The sequence below is a fragment of the Amblyomma mixtum genome, chromosome 3 (genome assembly GCF_055824585.1).
Source record: "Amblyomma mixtum isolate Tamu chromosome 3, ASM5582458v1, whole genome shotgun sequence".
Taxonomy (NCBI): domain Eukaryota; kingdom Metazoa; phylum Arthropoda; class Arachnida; order Ixodida; family Ixodidae; genus Amblyomma; species Amblyomma mixtum.
This window is the reverse complement of record NC_143014.1, coordinates 57,355,277-57,374,566: the sequence shown is the minus strand read 5'-3', so window position 1 is coordinate 57,374,566 and position 19,290 is coordinate 57,355,277. Positions and strand designations below refer to the sequence as shown.

The 19,290-nt window shown below is 46.3% G+C and overlaps 1 protein-coding gene and 1 pseudogene across 6 annotated transcripts in view; both read left to right on the top strand.

Annotated features, from left to right (window-relative positions):
* The window catches only part of LOC149350287 (low-density lipoprotein receptor-related protein-like), a 64,232-nt gene that overhangs the window by 39,373 nt on the left and 5,569 nt on the right, over positions 1-19,290 (top strand). For 3 of the 6 annotated variants that reach the window (XM_089579291.1, XM_089579293.1, XM_089579288.1), the window contains 2 exons: positions 79-161; positions 4,704-4,897. In XM_089579291.1, the coding sequence (XP_089435417.1) occupies positions 79-161; positions 4,704-4,897 (277 nt within the window). The other 3 variants (XM_089579290.1, XM_089579292.1, XM_089579294.1) reach the window with 3 other exon arrangements.
* Positions 13,464-17,403, top strand: LOC149350288 (uncharacterized; annotated as a pseudogene).

Genomic DNA, 19,290 nt, shown 5'->3' with positions numbered 1-19,290 from the left:
ACTTCTGTAGTTGTTCTTGTTCCATAGTTCAGGATATCATAGGCAGGCTAACACTCATTGTTTCTGGATTCTTCTCAGGTGCACCAGCAATTTTACTGGTCCACGGTGCCAGTTCTATGCAGCATACATCTACAATCCGCCATTCTCTGAAGAAGAACCAGGTATGGCAAATTTGGACAGTATTTTTTTTTTACCTAAAATTTGGGTACAAAACGAGTTATTCAGAAAAAAAAAAGCTGCTTAATTTTGGTTTTTCTAGGTCATTTTTTTTGCTTGAAAATACAAATTACTATGTCTGCTGCTATGACTGCGCATCTTTGTTTTACAAAAAAAAACCCGACAAAAAATGCCCTATTTTTTGCTCATTATTTCGTAATTATCATGGGAGTTGCAGTTTGCACTAAAAACTGTGTACAAAATAAGATTTTTTTCCTCACTTATTACATTCATTGCATTCATCGCGTACATTACTAATCTCTTATGCACCGCTTCTGCATCTGTCCAAAACCTGCCTGCCTTTGTACATAGCGAAGAAATATAACATCGTAGCGGCCCTTTTAACTCTTCTAATTCCTGCGAAAAAATGAGATTTTGAGTACTTTAAAATAAATTATTTCTTCAAGAAGTGCTAAATGCGCTGCGCATTATAGTACATCAAATGGTTATACTTCCAAACGAAAAAAATGCCAGAGTTGTGTGCTCTTAACTTTTCGAAAATTTATTGCTTAAATGTGGTGGTTACATTTGTATATTTGTATATATTTGTACGGTATTTGTATTCACAAGGTAAAGGGCGTCATGAATAACAAGCATTTAAATATCAGAATCAGTTTATTATGAATGATCAATCACTGCATACACATATTTATAAATACAGGAGGAGGCCCCAGAGCAACACCAAAATAAGCCGCTCCACTGAGCCTGAAGTTGATTACAAAAAATTGAAATGTACAAAACATTGCACATGTTCTTATGTGATTTTCAGCTGTGTACATAATACTGCACTTTCTGTGGCCTTTCAAGTTGGGGGGAATATGACTGCTGTGCCATTAGAGAAAGCAGTCACGTGAGGACATGAATTGAAGGCAGATATGGGATGTACTGCACATTACACTTGTTTTGGGTTCTGTTCTTGTTTTTTTTTTTTATAGCAGAGCTAGCAGTTCCTCCTTCTTTCTTTCTCTCTCTCTTTTCAGAGGGTAGCAAAGGGGTTCTATGCGTGAAAAGGGGGCATGGCCTTCCTTGAAATCATCATAATCAAAAATCGGCTGGTGCACTTGGTAAAATATATTGGCACTATGTTACAAAGACCCTAAAGCAGCAATTAAAACCACGCTCATCATTTACACATCAAATGCACTACATACGATGCAATGTGAATGGTAAAACGAGACGTGTGAGCACGTGCTGGTGTCCCGGGCCTCAGAGACTAAGTCTCACAATCAGAACTGAAACCTGACCATTCCGCATGATTGTCTAACTCGCCACCGCTGCTCTAAAAAAAAAAAACGCATAAGAACCAACAAAAGTGTTCAGTGTAGCCTTTCACGGCGAAGCAGATGCCATGATTGCGGACAGGCGGACCACGTCCACTCAAAGTTTCATTTTAACAGCTAAAAATACAAAACTGAAACCAAAGAGATGGTCTTATAGAAGCAAACTACATGGTGCAGCATGTCCATGAGGGCAGACTTGATTTGTGACCGATGGCCAATGGCACGGTAGGGAAAAGATTAACAGCCAAGAGCCGTAGAGTAGAACGTTGCTAGTGTGGGCTGTGCTTAATATATGATGCGAGTAAGATATCTGGTTTGTATTTGTTGTTTGGTCTCTTACTTCTAAATCTCACTTTTTGACCTTATCCTAAGGTAAAATAAGTCATGAATGACAAGCGTTTATCAGAAACAGAACCAGTTTATCATAAACGATCAATCACTGCATACACATATTTATAAATACGGGAGGAGGTCCCAAAGCCAACGGCTGCAGAGGGGACCTCCTGTTACTAACATGCAAAAAATGATTACATGCAAACAACTGTTGATAAAACTGAACCTGATCACATAAAGCACTTTTTAAAAGACACAGAAATACAATTAAGATGATGTAACTATAAATGAAACATAAGTTGGGTAAATGTTATATAAATGCATAAATAGAAGAAACAATTCAGGTGAGTGCTCCATATGCTCTATCAATGAAAAAAGTTGTTTATCGTGATTGAAGAAAAGTACGAAAACTGTTTGAAAGCATGAATGTTAGATGATTGCTTTATACTAAATGGTAATGCATCCTACAGAAATGAGGCAGAGAAATTTACTGGGAATTTACCGTAGTTAGTTCTAGGCTTTGGTAGTAGGAAATTGTTTTGGCATGAGAAGCAAGTGAAACTTTGCCAAGGAAACTGGATACTATTATCGGAATGGGAAGTGATCCTTTCGTGAACCTAAAGATGAGAATGCCAAGGGATTAATGAACCATGGCTGACTCCTAGGATGTTATGAGGCTGCAGTAACGGTGCAAAAATAGTTACTGAATGTAGTGATGCATATGGCTTGATTCTGTATGTGTTGTAATGGTGGTATGCATGTTGTAGGTGTTTCCCCAAGAAGAAATGCAATACGTAGTTAATATGGCTATGGATGAAAGCATAGTAGAGTGAAATGAGTATGTGTAAATTAATTTCGTACCGTAATTAGTGCCTTTATGCCATATGCTGTTTTTCTTATTAGGCAGTTTATATGTTTGTGGGATTTTAGTGTTAGTCGAGTTCTATTCCAAGAAACATCGAGGTTTAGACATTCAAGTTCCAGTTGTCTGAAGATGCCTCCCTGGGATGAGCACAAGATATCCTCATATTTTCGTGCTGTGTCATCAAGTTTATGTGCAGCAAAAAAAAATAAAAAATTTGTCAAGAAGATGCACTTCCAGGTAGACATTGCATTTAACCAAATTTTTACGTTATCGAACCGAATGATTGCGTTATCTTTAATTAAATTAGAAAATCTGAAGATCAACATATGCTTAATATTGAACTAAATAATATTCTTGAATGGCGCCAGGAGTGGGGCAAGGTACTTAACACAGATAAATCGGTCTTACTTCGCATAACCAGGAAAAAAAAAATCCACTTCAGAATTCTTACTCTATCCAGGACTGTCATTGAAGTTCAAGTATACAAATACCTTGTAGTCGCAGTAAATAATCTCCTCAGCTGGAACACCAATATTAATAGCATCCCGCAGCTTTTGCAAGCCTTGCCTACTCAAGCAAAAGCTCAAGGCTGCTCCCGCACATTAAGCTTCAAGCATATAAAACACCTATAAGGCCTGAGCTAGAAAATGCTTGCATTTTGTGGGACACCTGTGCAATGTGCAACATTAATGCTCTTGAGAAAATTCAGATGGGCAGTGCATTTCATTTATTCCAGGTGCAGTCGTACTGATCTGGTATCCGAACTAATGAGCAAATGGTGTTCACACTCTCCAGTCAAATGAAAGTTCCTACGGCTAAAATTTTTATTTCTCCTACTTAATCACAGACTCTCCCTTGATCCTAGCCCTTATGTGCGCCCTCTTACTACCAGACAGTCACCACTCTCATGCACTCTTTTTAGCTGCTTACTTCACAAAGACGGACCTGTACAAATACTCAATTTTTCCTAACGCAGTTACAGATTGGAATAGTCTGCCTGCTTGTTCTTTGCCATCCTTGGAGATGCTAGAACCAAGCATAGAAAGGCTGGATAATTTCTCTCTCCTGTGTGTGTTTTTTTTTTTATGTTTCTTGAGTGACAGTTTGATTCATTCTCATATCACTGAGGTGGTATGACAAGTTTCCTTTTTGGTGTACCAGATGAGTTGGTGTGTTTTGTACAGTTGTATTTTTCATGCTTTTTTTTGTTTTATATATCTGTAAGCCACTCCTACTTGGGCACTTAGCCTGCAGTATCCTGTAAACAAATCAAATAAATAAATCCATTCTGGATGCAATAATCGAGTAAAATCATCTTTTACTCAAAAATGAAGGGCCCCAACTATAAGTAGCCTGTATTTAGTAATTGTTCAAGGTTATCAAAATGCAGATTTCATATCTGATATCCTGCCATATCTGATATCAAGATCCATGTGATACCAAAAGGAGCTTTGTCAAGAGACAGGATACATGAACATCATGTACCATGATACCTTGCCATATTTTTCTGCAGTACATGTTACGAGTTTTTGTGAAGAGCAAGTTGATTGGCTGTGCCTCTGTAAATTGTCTGAGAAATAATAGTACCCCGAGCATGATAAAATATGATACTTTATGGCTTGTAGAAGCTGTCTTATTGGCTGGCCTATTCATTGTGCACAAATTCACAAAGCCACTCTTGATGTCACGAATCCACCCGCTGGAGCACTAAAGGCAAATTCATTCATTCAGCTGATTCCACTAAAGAGTTGAAATTCTTAATGATTTACTTGACGACCCCTTTAAAAAATGAATTTTATGCACTTTTTCTCCTTAGTTTGGGCTTAAGAGGAAATGCGTGCAGATTTGCCTGTATGTTTGGAATTGCGCAGTGCAAAAATTGGTAAACCCTGTTTGAAAAATGCAGTATAACTTGTGAAAAGGTGTGGAAATGTGGAACTATAGAGGCCAAAAATCTTTTCGGAGTCGCTCCTGATCTGCTGATGAAGCTCCCATTTCTCAATTCACAGCTGATGTGAAGGTAATAGTGATTCCAGTGGCTGTACTACTGTCTGCATTCCTGCTGATGCTGGTGGTTGCTTGGGTGAAAAGGAGGCATGCTTGGCAGTCCACTGCAGTCTCCCTCTCTTCTGAAGAGGCCAATCCAGCCTTAGCAGCACGTATGATTGATAACCAGTATGAGACTTCCTTCTCTGATAATGTGGTGAGTTTTTTGTTTTATCTTCTTCAATGTGTGGTTTGATTTGCAGGAAAACGGGATGAAAAGTTTGTAATGTCGTAATAATGCTTCCTACACCATCCGTGCTGTGGCTTCCTGTCACAAAACTGCTTTAGAACTCCATGCTTTGAAAAGAGCAGCTGCGAGTGTAGTAGTACTGTGTCACTCTTTGTTTTCACTTGCATTTTTCCCTTCTTTTCTGATTGACGCAGTATAGCAATAGAGCAGCAACATCAGTTGTTTCTGTTGCTCAAAGAAAAGTTTTGTACAAAAGCTTGATTGCATTAAGATTCAGATGTGTCGGAAGAGTTTCCAGAGGAATTCTGTGCCCCTTTCTTGAGCAGTGCAAGTGAAGGATGGTATCAAAAATGAGTGTGTTAACTGAATAAAAAATGAGTGTGTTAACTGAATGCAGTTGTGTGTACAGAGAAGGTGACAGGTGGGTGGAAGAGCATGCTTCTTGCTCTAATCTTGCTGTCAGTAAATTTCTGTTGCCAGAGAAGGCCATTCCAGAGCAAAAGTGTTGAAAACTGGCTCATCACCTTTTCTTGCCAGGTGTATGGTACTGCTAATCAACTTACTGAGCATTGGCTGTTTTCAGCACGCCACCTTTGTGAGGAGAAGCGATGGTAGCCTAGTCAGCAGAGCGTTGCATGTAACAGTGTGAGGTGCTGTGTTTGCAGTCATAGTAAGCGAAAAGATACTGTGCTCTGTGATAATGAAGAAGATTGCGTAAATTGCTTATGCTGCCCCCAGCTCATGTGACTTAGCAAAATTATAAACTGGGCAAGTTGGTTCTTTCCCGTTTCCATCCTTGTGTTTTATACCCCTGTCACACTAGCAAATTTAGTGTTATTCTAATCGAATGACATTAGCACCTAATGTCATTAATCAGCTGCTATACGGGAACATGCAATGTCATTAGGTTCGAATGACATTCGCCATCAAATGAGTTAGGGGAACTCATTTGCATTCGATCTTGAACTGAATGCATACTCTGGACACCAGGTGCGCAGCAGAAACAAGCGACGCAAAAAAATAATGTGCACACTGCCAAACTTACAAACTCTATTTATTTAGTTCTGCTAAAAAAAGTTAATGTTGGTGTTAACCTGTTTACACTAGAGGCTGTCGTGGATAGCTATTACTCTGTCTCAGTAGCAGCCAACAGCAGCGGCCGAGCGTGAAGCAGGTCTTCCCTGCGACCGTCGGTCATTTTGGGTTGCTTGTTTCTTGCTGGTTGGCGTGCCATGTTCGCTAAGCTCGAAAGTACTTAAAGACGTAACTGAGCAGTTCACCTTTTGGAAGTCATTTCCATGCTCCGCGTGTGTCCGTGTGCCGCCATGTCAACCATTTTGTTTGTTTACATTTATCGGATTTGTGGTTGACTTTGTACTTGGCTTGGCTTTTGATGGCTAAAGTAGTGCAGAATGGCCGGAAATAATATTTTAAGCTTATAATAGAGACCCTAATAATACTGCACACAAATGTTCTCACCCGCTTTTGAAACACTGCACAACAATTTCAAACATCTTTTATGCGCGCTGATGTCTTTCAGTTGTACTATTTTTTTTCACTGATCGTCAATGCCATCATTTTCTAATGACATTATTCTTTTCTGTGTAGTACCGAAAGAGATCAGATGCCATTAGGTTCAAATGACATTGAATTTGCTAGTGTGACAGGGGTATTACATCGTCCAGATGAGTAACCTGAAGACAGGTCAGGTTTCACATCGCTTTTATTTTTACTAGTCCTAATGAAACATATGCTTGGGGAACCGACTGTACTGAAACACAAAATATTTGTTTATTGATACTGTTAACCCTCTCTTGGTGGTTATTACAGGGAGGGAATGCAAGGTAATAGCAAATTTGACACTTCTGTTATCAGGTTAGGTGCCTGCAGTATAAAATCAATCGAGAATTCACTATCATGAACATTTGTTTGAATGACAATATCACCGGGCAGAGCATTCCAGATTGCTGTCAGAAAGAAAGTAATATATAAAAACATCAGCGTGTCGTAAAGTGAGTTTACTCTGCTGCAATTTATTTTTGCTAATAAAATATACATGATGACATGCATGTAAATAAGAAAAGGGGTGGGCATAATACACAGTTGGGTTTGTAAAGTTAATGCAAAGGAAAGGGCGCATGCAGGTTGAGCCATAATGGAATGGATGACAGTGTGTAAAGCACTGGAAGTTCAGTGAGCTTGCAGAGAAGCAAAGACCAGCTAGCAGTTCCTTGGCTATAGCAGCAGGCATGCTGTTGCTGAGCAGAGCCACACTTTAAAATGCTGTTAAGACAGCTGTTGGAAACTGGGGCCAGCTGTTTGCAAAGGTTTCTACAAATTAATGCGAAGCCCAACACTAAAGCATGCTTCGCGACCCACAGTATTGTTTTAGCACATGAAAGCCCACTAATTGTATTACTGCTATGTGCAGTCAAAAGGCTCAAAATGAAGGTCAAATATGGTGCTGCCTTGTCTTATTTGTGTTTCTGGTGTATGTATTGGGCAAGGGCGCCAGGCTGTTCTGCCCCCATCTGGTGCTTGCACAGCAGGCATGAGTAGATGAAAGCATTTGTTCGGTGTGCTACGATTTGAATTGTTGGTACAGCTCATTGAAAAGTTTGTAAATGGTGTGCTGTGTGTTCACATGGTTGATCACATTTTTGTAAAAGGAAGCCCAATATTTTGCAAGTCAGATTGCTATATTTTTGCACTTACGTAAGTTGTGAGTGGACACATGTAAACACAATGCCTGTAGCCTAGCAGTGTTAAAAAGCTTTGCCTCTGTTTTGTCTGTGCATGCCGGCAGAGCTGGAATGGTAAGTTGAGCACAATCCATTTTATGACTAAACTGCTGTCTCTGCAGGCATGTCAGTATGCACATTTTTTTTGTGCAGTTGAGTCATGTTTATCTTTTTTTCAATTTTGCACCAATATAGGTTGAGGCTCTGTTATTGTTTAAAGGAGATTACAGTAGAACCTCATTGGAACATCATTTTGGGAAGTTACTGTGGCTGCAAACTGCTCTGCAGGCTCGACCTGCTCTTATATATTCATGCACTGTTGAGTTTCAATGCTTCGCCACATCGCACCCATGCACACAGAGAAGCTGCCTTGGCAGCTGACTGCTGCAGGGCTTTTGGAGATGTCGTGTGCCCCCCGGCTTGGCCTGCTTGCATACAACAGAGTCCACTTATGCACAGTAACTTATTACTAACGATGGCAGCGCTACTGTTACAATATGCATTATGGCAGTGGGACTGTGTCTCAGATACAATGAACAGCTCTGGAGACGTAAATCGGTTAGGACAAATGAAGGGGCACTGTAAATTCGGCACCATAGTTGAAAAACCTGCGCATACTGTAAGAGCGGAGTTTGAAGAGCGCCTTCACATCCCCATGACGCCCGTCCTCGGAAAGTGGGCACCTCAAAATGCTATAGGGAAGGCAAAACACTGTCGACAAAACAGCACAGTTTCAGCAGCCAAATGGTGCCGTCAAAAACCAGCGCTTTGAAAGGTGTCATAGTGGCGTCCGGCCGCTATCGGGGTGAGCGTTCCAACCGAGCGGAGACGCATTGAGAAGCAACGAGGTCTGTGTCCCAGCCCAGAGCCAAAGACGCCCGTTCGTTTATTGCAGCCAAATATATGCAAGCAATGACGTCACGGTTCTCACGTGACTCGAACGGAGATGCATATCAGCACATCCCCCTTTTTGGACAACATCAGAAATCCCGTTATCACATTTGAGGCACTAACTACTTCACAGGCAAATGTGCAAACTTTACAACCAGATAACAACACCTTTGTTCTGTTCAACAAAAAGAAACACTCCGCATGGCTCAGTCCGAGAACGCGCACACACACAAGAGTTACTCATCATATCCCCAGCGAACGGGAGGGCGAACTTCTCTTCCCGACCTGGTCACTGTGACTGGAGCCGAAGGCACCTGGCGTTCAGCTTTTGCCTCCGCCGGACAGCTGTTTACACTGGCAGGCGCGTCCCTGACTGACACACCTGGCCCCTCCTGACCATGTTCATTGGGGAACTCATAACTTCCTTTTGCTTTCCCAACAATTGGCAAGCGGTTTAACATTCGCCGATTACGGCACAACAGAGCACCTTGTTCTGCGCGTACTACGAAGGACCGCGGGGTAGCTGCAGCACAAACTACAGTGGCCCTGGTTTTCAAGTCTTGAACCCTCACAGGATCACCGACCTTCAATGGAATGAGATCCCTAGCACGATGACGTTTGTTGTAGTAACGCACTTGCAATTTTCGATTCGAATGATCCTTAGCTGTAACATCAGTCATTCTACTCTGTGATGGGCCCCGCAGCTGAGGTGCCATCGGAACGAGAGTCCTTAGGCGTCGACCCATCAGGATTTCTGCAGGACTGTAACCCAGCACTCCTGGTGTCTCCCTGTATGCGAGAAGTGCGAGGTAGGGGTCTTTCGATTTAAGTACAAGACGCTTGATTGTTTGCACCATTCTTTCTACTTCCCCATTAGTTTGTGGGTGCCTTGCGCCTACAGTCACATGACTGAAACCATACTCAACAGCAAACGTTTCAAACTCGGAGCATGAAAATTGCGGTCCATTATCTGTCACTACTGTTTCTGGAATGCCATGACGAGCAAAAATGCTCTTCATCCTTTCTATAACGGTTAGAGCTGTTGTTGAAGGCAGAAGCGCAATTTCCGGGTAGCGAGACAGATAATCGACCAGCACAAAATAGTGGCGATTATTGATAACGCACAAGTCAACGCCAACTCTTTCCCATGCACAATTCATAGCAGCCATGGGAATCAACGGCTCTGCATTCTGAGTAGCACAACGCGCGCAAGTTTCACAATCTTTCACCTGCTGCGCAAGTTGTTCGCTAAGGCCTGGCCACCAAACCAACTCTTTAGCCAATGCTCGGCTTCTAGAAATGCCTTGATGCCTGTCGTGCAACTTTTCTAGCACTTCTTTTCTCAGGGACTGAGGCACTACGAGTCTGGTTCCTTTTAAAAGCAACCCGTTGCCTTCAACTATAAAGGCGCGCTCTTGCCAATAAGGAGCGAGATGGGAAGGAAGCCTCGGTTTTTCTGGCCAGCCTTGGCGACACAACAATCGGAGGGCTTTGCAAACTGCATCGGTTTCTTGAGCCTTTCTCACTCTTTTCAGGAAATTATCTCCGGTTTCCAGTCCCTCAATGCACGATTTTGCATAGGAAGAAACTTCAGACACAGTCAATTCTCCAGCTATTCGCTTGTCTCCAGTGATTGGCGCTCGTGAAAGAGCGTCGGCAGTGACTAAGTGTTTTCTGGAACATAGACTACCTCAAAACGATAGCGCATGAGCCGCAATCTGAACCGCTGAATTCTTGGCGGGACCATATCAACGGGCATTTTTCCTAGTAAGGAAACAAGAGGCTTATGGTCCGTTTCGAAGAGTATGTCCAGACCTCTGAGGTATTCATCGAATCTTTCGGCAGCCCAAGTCAAGGCTAACGCCTCCTTTTCTATCTGCGCATAGCGTTCCTCAGTTTTCGTGAGGGAACGAGAGGCGAACGCTACTGGGCGTCGCTCACCGTTCCGTTGCGTTTGAGAAAGGACTGCGCCCAGGCCAAAAGATGAAGCGTCTGCCGATAGAATCATGGGAAGGCGAGGGTCGTACAAAGCCATGCATTTCGCGGGGCAGATAAGAGATTTCACACTTTCGAATGCAGCGTTCTGCACTGGGCCCCATATCCAGGCCCTATCTTTATGCAAAAGTTCGCGCAAAGGAGCTGTAGTGTGAGCAAGGTGCGGCAAGAAGCGCCCCAAATGGTTTGCCATGCCTAGAACGCTGCGCAATTCCGCTACACTGCTCGGTGGCTTCATTTCTTTCACAGCATTTAACTTAGCTGGATCGGGTTGTATGCCTTCCTCACTTAGAACATGACCTAAAAAAGTGAGCCTTTTACCGCCGAAGACACACTTGGATTTGTTTAACGTAACGTTGGATTCTGCCAACCTGGTCAATACCTTTGCAAGTCTAGAATCATGCTGTTGCTTATTGTTTCCAAAGACTAAAATATCGTCCATTACGATGACGACTTCAGGCATGCCTGCCAGGATTTCGGACATTCTTTTCTGGAAATACTCAGGTGCTGAAGTAATTCCGAAAGGTAACCTGGTGAAACAGTACCGCCCGAACGGAGTAATGAAGGTAGTAAATTCCTCCGAAGCCTTGCTTAGGCGTACTTGATAGAAACCAGAGTTTGCGTCTAGTTTAGAAAAAAGTTTTGCACAGTTTATAGAACCTAGAGCTTGATCCACTGTGGGGAGGGCGAACTTCTCTCGTAGAACGCACTTATTCAGTTGTGTAAGGTCTACACCGATCCTGACATCCCCACTCGACTTTACCACTGGTACTATGCCGGCACACCACTCCGTAGGCCAGTCAACCTTACGAATAACGCCCATTCGCTCCATTTTTCCGAGTTCAAGGCGGACGGATTCCCTGAGCGGAATTGGAATTCTGCGTGGAGCAGTTATAGCATACGGAACCGCGTCTGGGCGAAGACAAATCTGATACTCTCCTGGCATTGCACCCAGGTTACTGCAAACTTTGGGGCCTGGAACGCTACCGGTAGAACCCTTCTGCGCGACTGAATCGACAAACGTCACGGCTCCTAGTGCGTCCAGAGCGGGCAAACCGAGAAGAACATGTCGTAGCGGCTTTACACTTCGTAGCGGTCGCAGCACCTGCTGTGGTGGAAGGCACCGTAAACTTTCACATCAATGTGCTTCTGTGCACGAGGATGAACGGCTGTGACCGGCGGCTGTCCTTTGTCATCAGCAAGTCTCGCAAACTATGGTGCAGTAGAATCTTGATGATATGATCTCGGTCGATACGAATTCACGAAATTTCCTGGCAAGAGTCTGTTGTGTACAGTGGGCAGAAATTCAGATGTTACGAACAACCCCCGCCCCACTGCGGATAATGCTCATGTGTGAGCCGCGACCACACCCTCAAGCACCGAGTACGTAAAAGCTCGTTAATTCGACACTGACGGGACCGCGAAAAATTGTCGAATTATCCGAATGTCGAATTATCGAATGAACAACAAAAAACAATGTTTGCCGCAACAGGATGTAACCTTTATTTGGCAAAGAAATCTGTTATCGTCGCCTGCTTTTTCGAGCGAATTTGAGCGACTACGATAGCTCTAACAGCTGCCAGGTGCTCCGCGGCACACGCACCATCAGGGATTTGTTCACAGAAGTCCTCCCGCACGGACAAGGCTTCTGCGGCTTCTTTAACCGTGCACTTCAGCATTTGGGACAACTGCTCACAATCGTCACCTTCCGACGAATCGTCGTCAGCGCCTGTCACTTCAATTATTTCATCCTCGGTCCGCTGACAGGACACAAAGGCGAGGCGCGCAGGAACTGCGCGCTACCCATTTGAAAGCAGCGCGGGGAGGAGGGGAAACCAGCGCGGCGTCGGCCGCTTATCTGTTTTTTTTTTTTCAGACAGCGTCCGCCGAAGCGGACGCGGTTGTTGCTGCGACGCGCGTCTTATCTTTTCTGTTTATCTTTCCTCTGATCTTTTAACTCTCCTCTATCTGCACGCGGCAGCGGTGGTGGCTCGGCTGAGCCAGTAGGCAGGCCCGTGCAATTTCTGGCAATTTCCTCACTGGCGTCCCAGAACCCTCCTCGCAGCGCCGCCTCTCCTCCTCCGCTCGTTTCTCCCTTCTCCTCTTTTTTTCTTTCACGGCTGTTGCGCTCTTCGGTCTATTCCTCCGGCGAGTCTGCCTCGGCGCACCGCCGCCGCGAATCTGCGCGTCTTCTGAACCGCGGCCTGGTCAGCGCGCCTCTCAATGTGCTGACGCATGAACACGTAGGTGGTGGTGGAAACGTTTATTGCCAATGATGTAAATCGTAGGGGGCGCCTGGTTTGCCGCAAAAGTTTGCATGATTACGAGAATTGGTCTGGGTATCGGGCATGCAGCAGTATTGGGTATTGAGCAGTCCGGGTTTGTAGTTGTCGCCAATGTGCAGCCTGCGCTATGGTGAGGGACGGAGCGGGGGGTGCGTATTCCCTTCTTTTGTCTCGGTAATACGAGAGAATATCACGGAAGGAGACCAGGTAGTGCGCGGGCCGCGGGCGAACGAACCGTCGTGGCATTTTAAGTACGTGCGCAGTCGCCTTCTTTGCGCGAGGAACGTGCCGGCCGCACAAATGGCTCGAAGGGCAACGCGAAAATCGCGAGCCGGCCGCCCTAGAAGCTCGCCAGGAGCAGAACAGCTGTGAAAGACGATACGAGCAGAATCGCTTTATTAAGGCGAAAGCCTTTAATGCCTCATACTGTCGTGAGCAGGGAATGCATTACCTGGTCTCCTTCCGTGATATTCTCTCGTATTACCGAGACAAAAGAAGGGAATACGCACCCCCCGCTCCGTCCCTCACCATAGCGCAGGCTGCACATTGGCGACAACTACAAACTCGGACTGCTCAATACCCAATACTGCTGCATGCCCGATACCCAGACCAATGCTCGTAATCATGCAAACTTTTGCGGCAAACCAGGCGCCCCCTACGATTTACATCATTGGCAATAAACGTTTCCACCACCACCTACGTGTTCATGCGTCAGCACATTGAGAGGCGCGCTGACCAGGTCCAGAAGACGCGCAGATTCGCGGCGGCGGTGCGCGGAGGCAGACTCGCCGGAGGAATAGACCGAAGAGCGCAACAGCCGTGAAAGAAAAAAAGAGAAGGGAGAAAAGAGCGGAGGAGGAGAGGCGGCGCTGCGAGGAGGGTTCTGGGACGCCAGTGAGGAAATTGCCCAATTTCTTTTCCTCCTTCTCTCAGTCGCAACAAAACAGCAACAACAAGCAGCGCAGTAAACACGCTGACAAAGCGCGCAATTACCAAAAAAGGCGCCGCCTTATGGTTAAATAACTGCGATCGTAGCAGCAAGAACACGTGGAAACGACGACACACGCCAAAACGAAGGCCGCTTCGGCCGCCGCTAACCTCGCTTCCCTCGCCCTCTCACGCTGCTGACGATGATGACCGTACAGATGGCCTATCAGCGTACAGTAGCGCCGCTCGCGGCAGTTTTTTTCTTTTTGCTCTCGGCGCACCGGCTTGGCGGGCGGCGGAGTGGAGTCGAATTAACCGACGCACGGCAAAATTTGTTCGAATTAACGAGAGTTTCGCCCCATAGACTCCTATGTATAATTGTAGGGACCTCGCGTGCGCGTCGAATTATCCGATTTTCCGAATTAACGGGGGTCGAATTAACGAGCTTTCACTTACTTGCTGCCCATATATCGCAGACGTCTCTATAGTCAGTTGCACACATCATAAGCAGTGAGTGACAGCATGTGGCAGTAAGTGAACCCCATCAGCCAAAATAGATTTGCATAAACTCTGCATATGATTTTTGTTCGTTTTAGATCATATGAATTTTGTATTATGCGAGTATTTTTCGTGACCCCCCTCATGAGATTCGTATGATCAAGATTCTATTGTGCTTTGGGAGGTGCCCCTTTGTACACTACAGGCTGCACACAAAGGCCTGCATAATGCGCCACTTCTTGTTATTCAAGGAGCGTGCGACCAGGCATAAGTTTTATAAGGGCGATGCACGATTTTCTCCCTAAATGTCCGGTTGAGTTCAACCATGACATGGAAAAAAAAGAATAGGAGCTCTTGCTCGTGCTTGACAACTTTGTGACACACCCTGATTGTGGTGACAATGCTCTTCTCGCCACCAAATGAAAAGTGCAAGATTCACCCGCTGGACATAGCCGTCAATCACGTGCTGGAGTTTTCCTAGCATTAGCACTAACTACATAAAGCGCTGCTGATAACAATTGACACACCAGGTGGAAACGCTTTGATTCAGATATCTTTGTTCTCCGCTGTGGAAACGATTAAGGCCATGTGGATGGGACTGATGGTGAAGTTATTCGGAAATTGCTTCCATAAAGCATGATTTATGGGCCAAGAAACAACTGAAGATGCTGTTGAACATCCAGACATGATTTCACCTGGGATGACTTAGTGAGGTAGGGATCGTGATGCCAGCATTTCAAAATTATTCATTAACAAAACCTTTGTATGCGAAGTATGGGCACTCCCCGACTGCGAAGAATCTGATGATGAGGTAACTGACCAGCCACTGGTTGCCGTGAACACTTCAACCGTGATTAGTTACATCTCGTTCTGAAAGCAGCTTGTTGCTTTGCCTCAGCGAGAAACGTGTATGACCGCTATGCTGAGCTCTTCTTCAAAGAAGCCAACGCACATAATGAATGTTCCTAAGAGATGAACGCTAGTTTCGTCGACTTCATATTTCTCCCTGTAAAATGAAAAGTCCATTTACTACTTACCTTGGATACAATGAACGCAATCCGCGTGACCGTCAAGTTCGTAATAAGTGGGCTCAGCTGTATTTGTGCTCATTTGTAAGGCTGCTAAACGTATCTAAACGCGTGCTAAACGCGTGCTAAACGCGTGCTAAACGCGTGGTGCGACCCATCCACGCGGCGTCTGCACGGGGCGAGCACGGACTTCGCGACCGCTGTACCTTATATACGCTCGCGATATCACCCAGTCCACACGAACCCTTCCTGTACCCTCTGCCACCACCCCAAAGCCACTCTCGACCATATTCTATTCCTCTGCCCGGCCGACCCTCCCCCGCGGAGCCTGGAGCACCTTACCACTTGGGAGGCTTGGGAGACCCTACTGCGCTCCGAGGACCCGGCCAAGCAAACCATCGCCACATGCCGGGCTGCCAGCGTCCGGGACATGAACGTTTGAGTGCAGTGGGGTCGTGCGGGGGCCCAAGGACCGATGTGTCCAAAACTCCCTTGTTCAAATAAAGTTTTCATCATCATCATCATCCGACTGCCATGTGCGACAAGACCGAGCCAGACCCGGAAGGAGCAGGTCTGACCAGCAAGCCCACATCTGAGATCGACGACCGCCAGGTCTGTGGACAACTTAGGCGCGCCGCCTTCTGCGTCAAAGACGACCCTAAAGTCAGCACACCGCAGCACTAGCGGGGACAGCGGTCGTGGCAGCAAGCCGCAGTTCTACATCGAGGTGGACGCTAGTGCCATGATGAACCTGAAGGCCGGCACGCAGTACACTTTGGTGCCCGTCTCGGACCAAGCCACGACTAGCGCCGTGCACTCTATTCCAACTCGAACTATGGATGGAAGACTACCAGGAGAAGAAGCAAATGTGCACCGCGTAGAAGCTGTGGTTTCCGAGGAGGAGATCCCAAGTGTTGCATTAGGCCTAGAGCAGAGCATGATAACCACGTTCGACGCGACGACGGTGGCCGTGTCAAAGGCCGAAGAACCGGACACGAGGCTGGAGATGGACTTCGAGAGCGCAGACTGCTCCGGCGGCGAGAAGATGACGTACACCAGTCTCATGCCGGTCGTCCAGCAGCCACGGACGCATGACGCAGCAGGGGCTGCGGCAGCCAGCCACATGCAACACACGGGCGGCTACGACAGCCTGCGCTACCGACACCATTCGCCGCCGGTGCACGTGGCGCGGCGCCAGCACCATACGCCCTACCTGGTGTGCGGTCGGGCAACGTGGGCCCCCATCCCGGGAATCTCCAACACGCGGTCTTCTGATCGGATGCACCTAAAGCAGAATTACCATCCTGGAGGTCTTCCCGGGGGTCACCATGCATCATTTCGCTGTAGTGGACACCTCGGAGGCAGCAGCCCGAGCAAAGCGCCCCCCATCTCGATTCGCCAGGTCCGCCGTCATCACGGCGGCTTGCCGGCGGGGCGCCCTCACAATGCCCCTGCTGTGCAGGCGGCCTACCTGCCCCTGCCTGCGCCCAGTCGCGCGGCGGGCAGCGCGGCCGCCAGCCTCGGCGCCGGTCCCAGCACCAGCGTAGCCGCAGCCGCCGCAGCCACCGACGGCACCCTGCACGCCGCGCTGGGCGGAGACGACGCGGCGGGAGACTTCGGGCGCGCCGCCGCCGCGGCGGCCGCAGCGGACGGCGCCAACAACATCATGGGGGTGGCCCGCGTGGCCAACATGGGACAGATTCGGCACATGGTCGGGCCTCTGGACAACGTGCCTTACTACGTCCCGTTCAGCCCACGTGACGACCATAACGAGAAGGAGAGGAAGAGGAGGACTCGAATTACAAACTCCTGTCAGACTCTGCGCTCGCTAGTTCCAGGCCTGAGCGAAAAAACGGACAAGGCCACAGTGTTTGAATTCACCGTGGAGTATATCTTGCACCTGAGGCGGCATCTCAGCAGCGATCATGACAAGTTTATTGCCCAGGAGTTTATTGAAAAGTACTCTCCGTACTGACAAGCTCTAGGGAAAGCCTCTCCGTTTTTTGTTTTTTTTTCAGTGTTTCCTAGGTGAATTTTTTTTTGTTAAATCTACTGAACAGACTGGAGAGACTGCAGTATAAAATAAATGAACTATTCCAGTCTGCGAACCACTTCTTCTTCCTCATCACACTTCTTCCTCGTCTCAAGCGAGATGGCGAAGCACTTCTTCTTCATCCACTTCTGAGCTGTATCAATATGATTAGAATTTGATGGAAGTATGAACATACTTATTGGGGTATTGTACTAGCTGGGAATGTATTACCCACAATTTTGGCCACCGCAGTGGCTCAGCGGCTATGGTGCTCGGCTGCTGACCCAAAAGACGCGGGTTCGATCCCGGCCGCGGCGGCTAGAATTTCTTTGGAGGAGAAATTCTAGAGGCCCGTGTACTGTGCGATGTCAGTGCACGTTAAAGAACCCCAGGTGGTCGAAATTTCCGGAGCCCTTCACTACGGCGTCTCTCATAGCCTTAGTCGCTTTGGGACGTTAAACCCCATAAACCAAACCAAACCACAATTTTGAGCGTGTGAACCGGGAACATATCAACGAGGTTCTACTGTATTCCATATTTGAAGGACTTCAAGCAGAGTGTATTTGGGTCTACGCTCCGCTCAGCCGGGAGTGTGCGAGTGGATCGTCTGTTGCGGAGTGCAGAGCTACACGGTGCGGCACTGCTGATCCAATCAGTCCAACATGGCAACGCAGTTTTCATACCAACACTTAAGCATGCTTGCTACTGAAAATGGCAGTGTGCCCAGCCATGCAGACAATCCTGCAGGAGTGGGAAGAGGTAGGAACCTCAGGAGCTGAGCAGTTAGAAGGCGTAGCAAGTTGCGAAGGAAACTGATAGAGCCGCCTTAGTGTCTCGAGGATATGAACAGATTGAGGAGGAGCGAGAATTTTCTAGCAGGTATTAGAAATGTGTTCCTTGAACTGTAATGATGAGTCTAGCGTAACTTCACACCATGTTACCAGCGTGGTTTAGTGTGGAGAAGTTCATCGGTGCCTATTTTCAAAATTACAGAGCACCTGTTCTTGTAAGGAAGCAAACATATAGTTTCAGTAATTACGCCCTTAATAATTTGTTTCAGTGCAGTTTAACAGTATGGATTCAACTAAACCATTTACCTATATTATCTAGTTCTTATTTGCCACTTCTGTACTAACAGCATTTTAATGCCATCTGACATACTGTGTAGTACAAGACTCTTGGTTCATATATTGATTGTGCTTCACTTCAGTGACTGCTTGTGACCTGGCACGGTGGCTTAGCGGCTTTGTCGTTTGGCTGACCATTATATGGTGGTGGTGCTGTGGCCAACAGTTAGACTCCTTTAATTCACAAGTAGAAAAAAAAAAGGTATGGTAAATGAAGAGGCTGTGCTATTTATCAGTTCCTTGAGTTCTACACTTGGCAAACCTAAGTAACACCACCTGTATGAGACAGTAAGTAGATGGAGAGCAGCGGCGATGAAATTCTTGACAATGCACTCTTGAACAAGCGGCATAGTATGGAATTATAGGTGAAAAGGTATTGCTTTCGAGTGATAGTCAAGTATAGGATCAGGTATATACAGGACCAGGCCTCATATTACTTGTTAAGTGAAGAATTCGACTTTATAATTTTAGTGAAAACCTCGTAAAACTGGTGAAGTGATGTTTGGCACTGAAACTTCAGATATTGTTGGCACATTCCACCACATGACCATATATCTGCATGCATAACTTGCTTATCTGCATCATGATTTTTTTTTATAGTGTGTTATTAGTGTTTATGCTGTCTTTAAAGGGAGACCGAAGCACTTTTTTTGAAAATCAGGCTGGCAGCGGCGTCCTATAGTTTTTCATGCTGTATGCTCGAATATCGAACCCAAATGAATTGCCTTTTTTTTAGCAGAAATATGCGGCCTGTGCCGCGGGGCACACCGTGCAGCGCGCCGCCGCCCGTGATTGGTCAAGAGGTCGTGACGACACTTAGAGGACTGGAGAAGCTG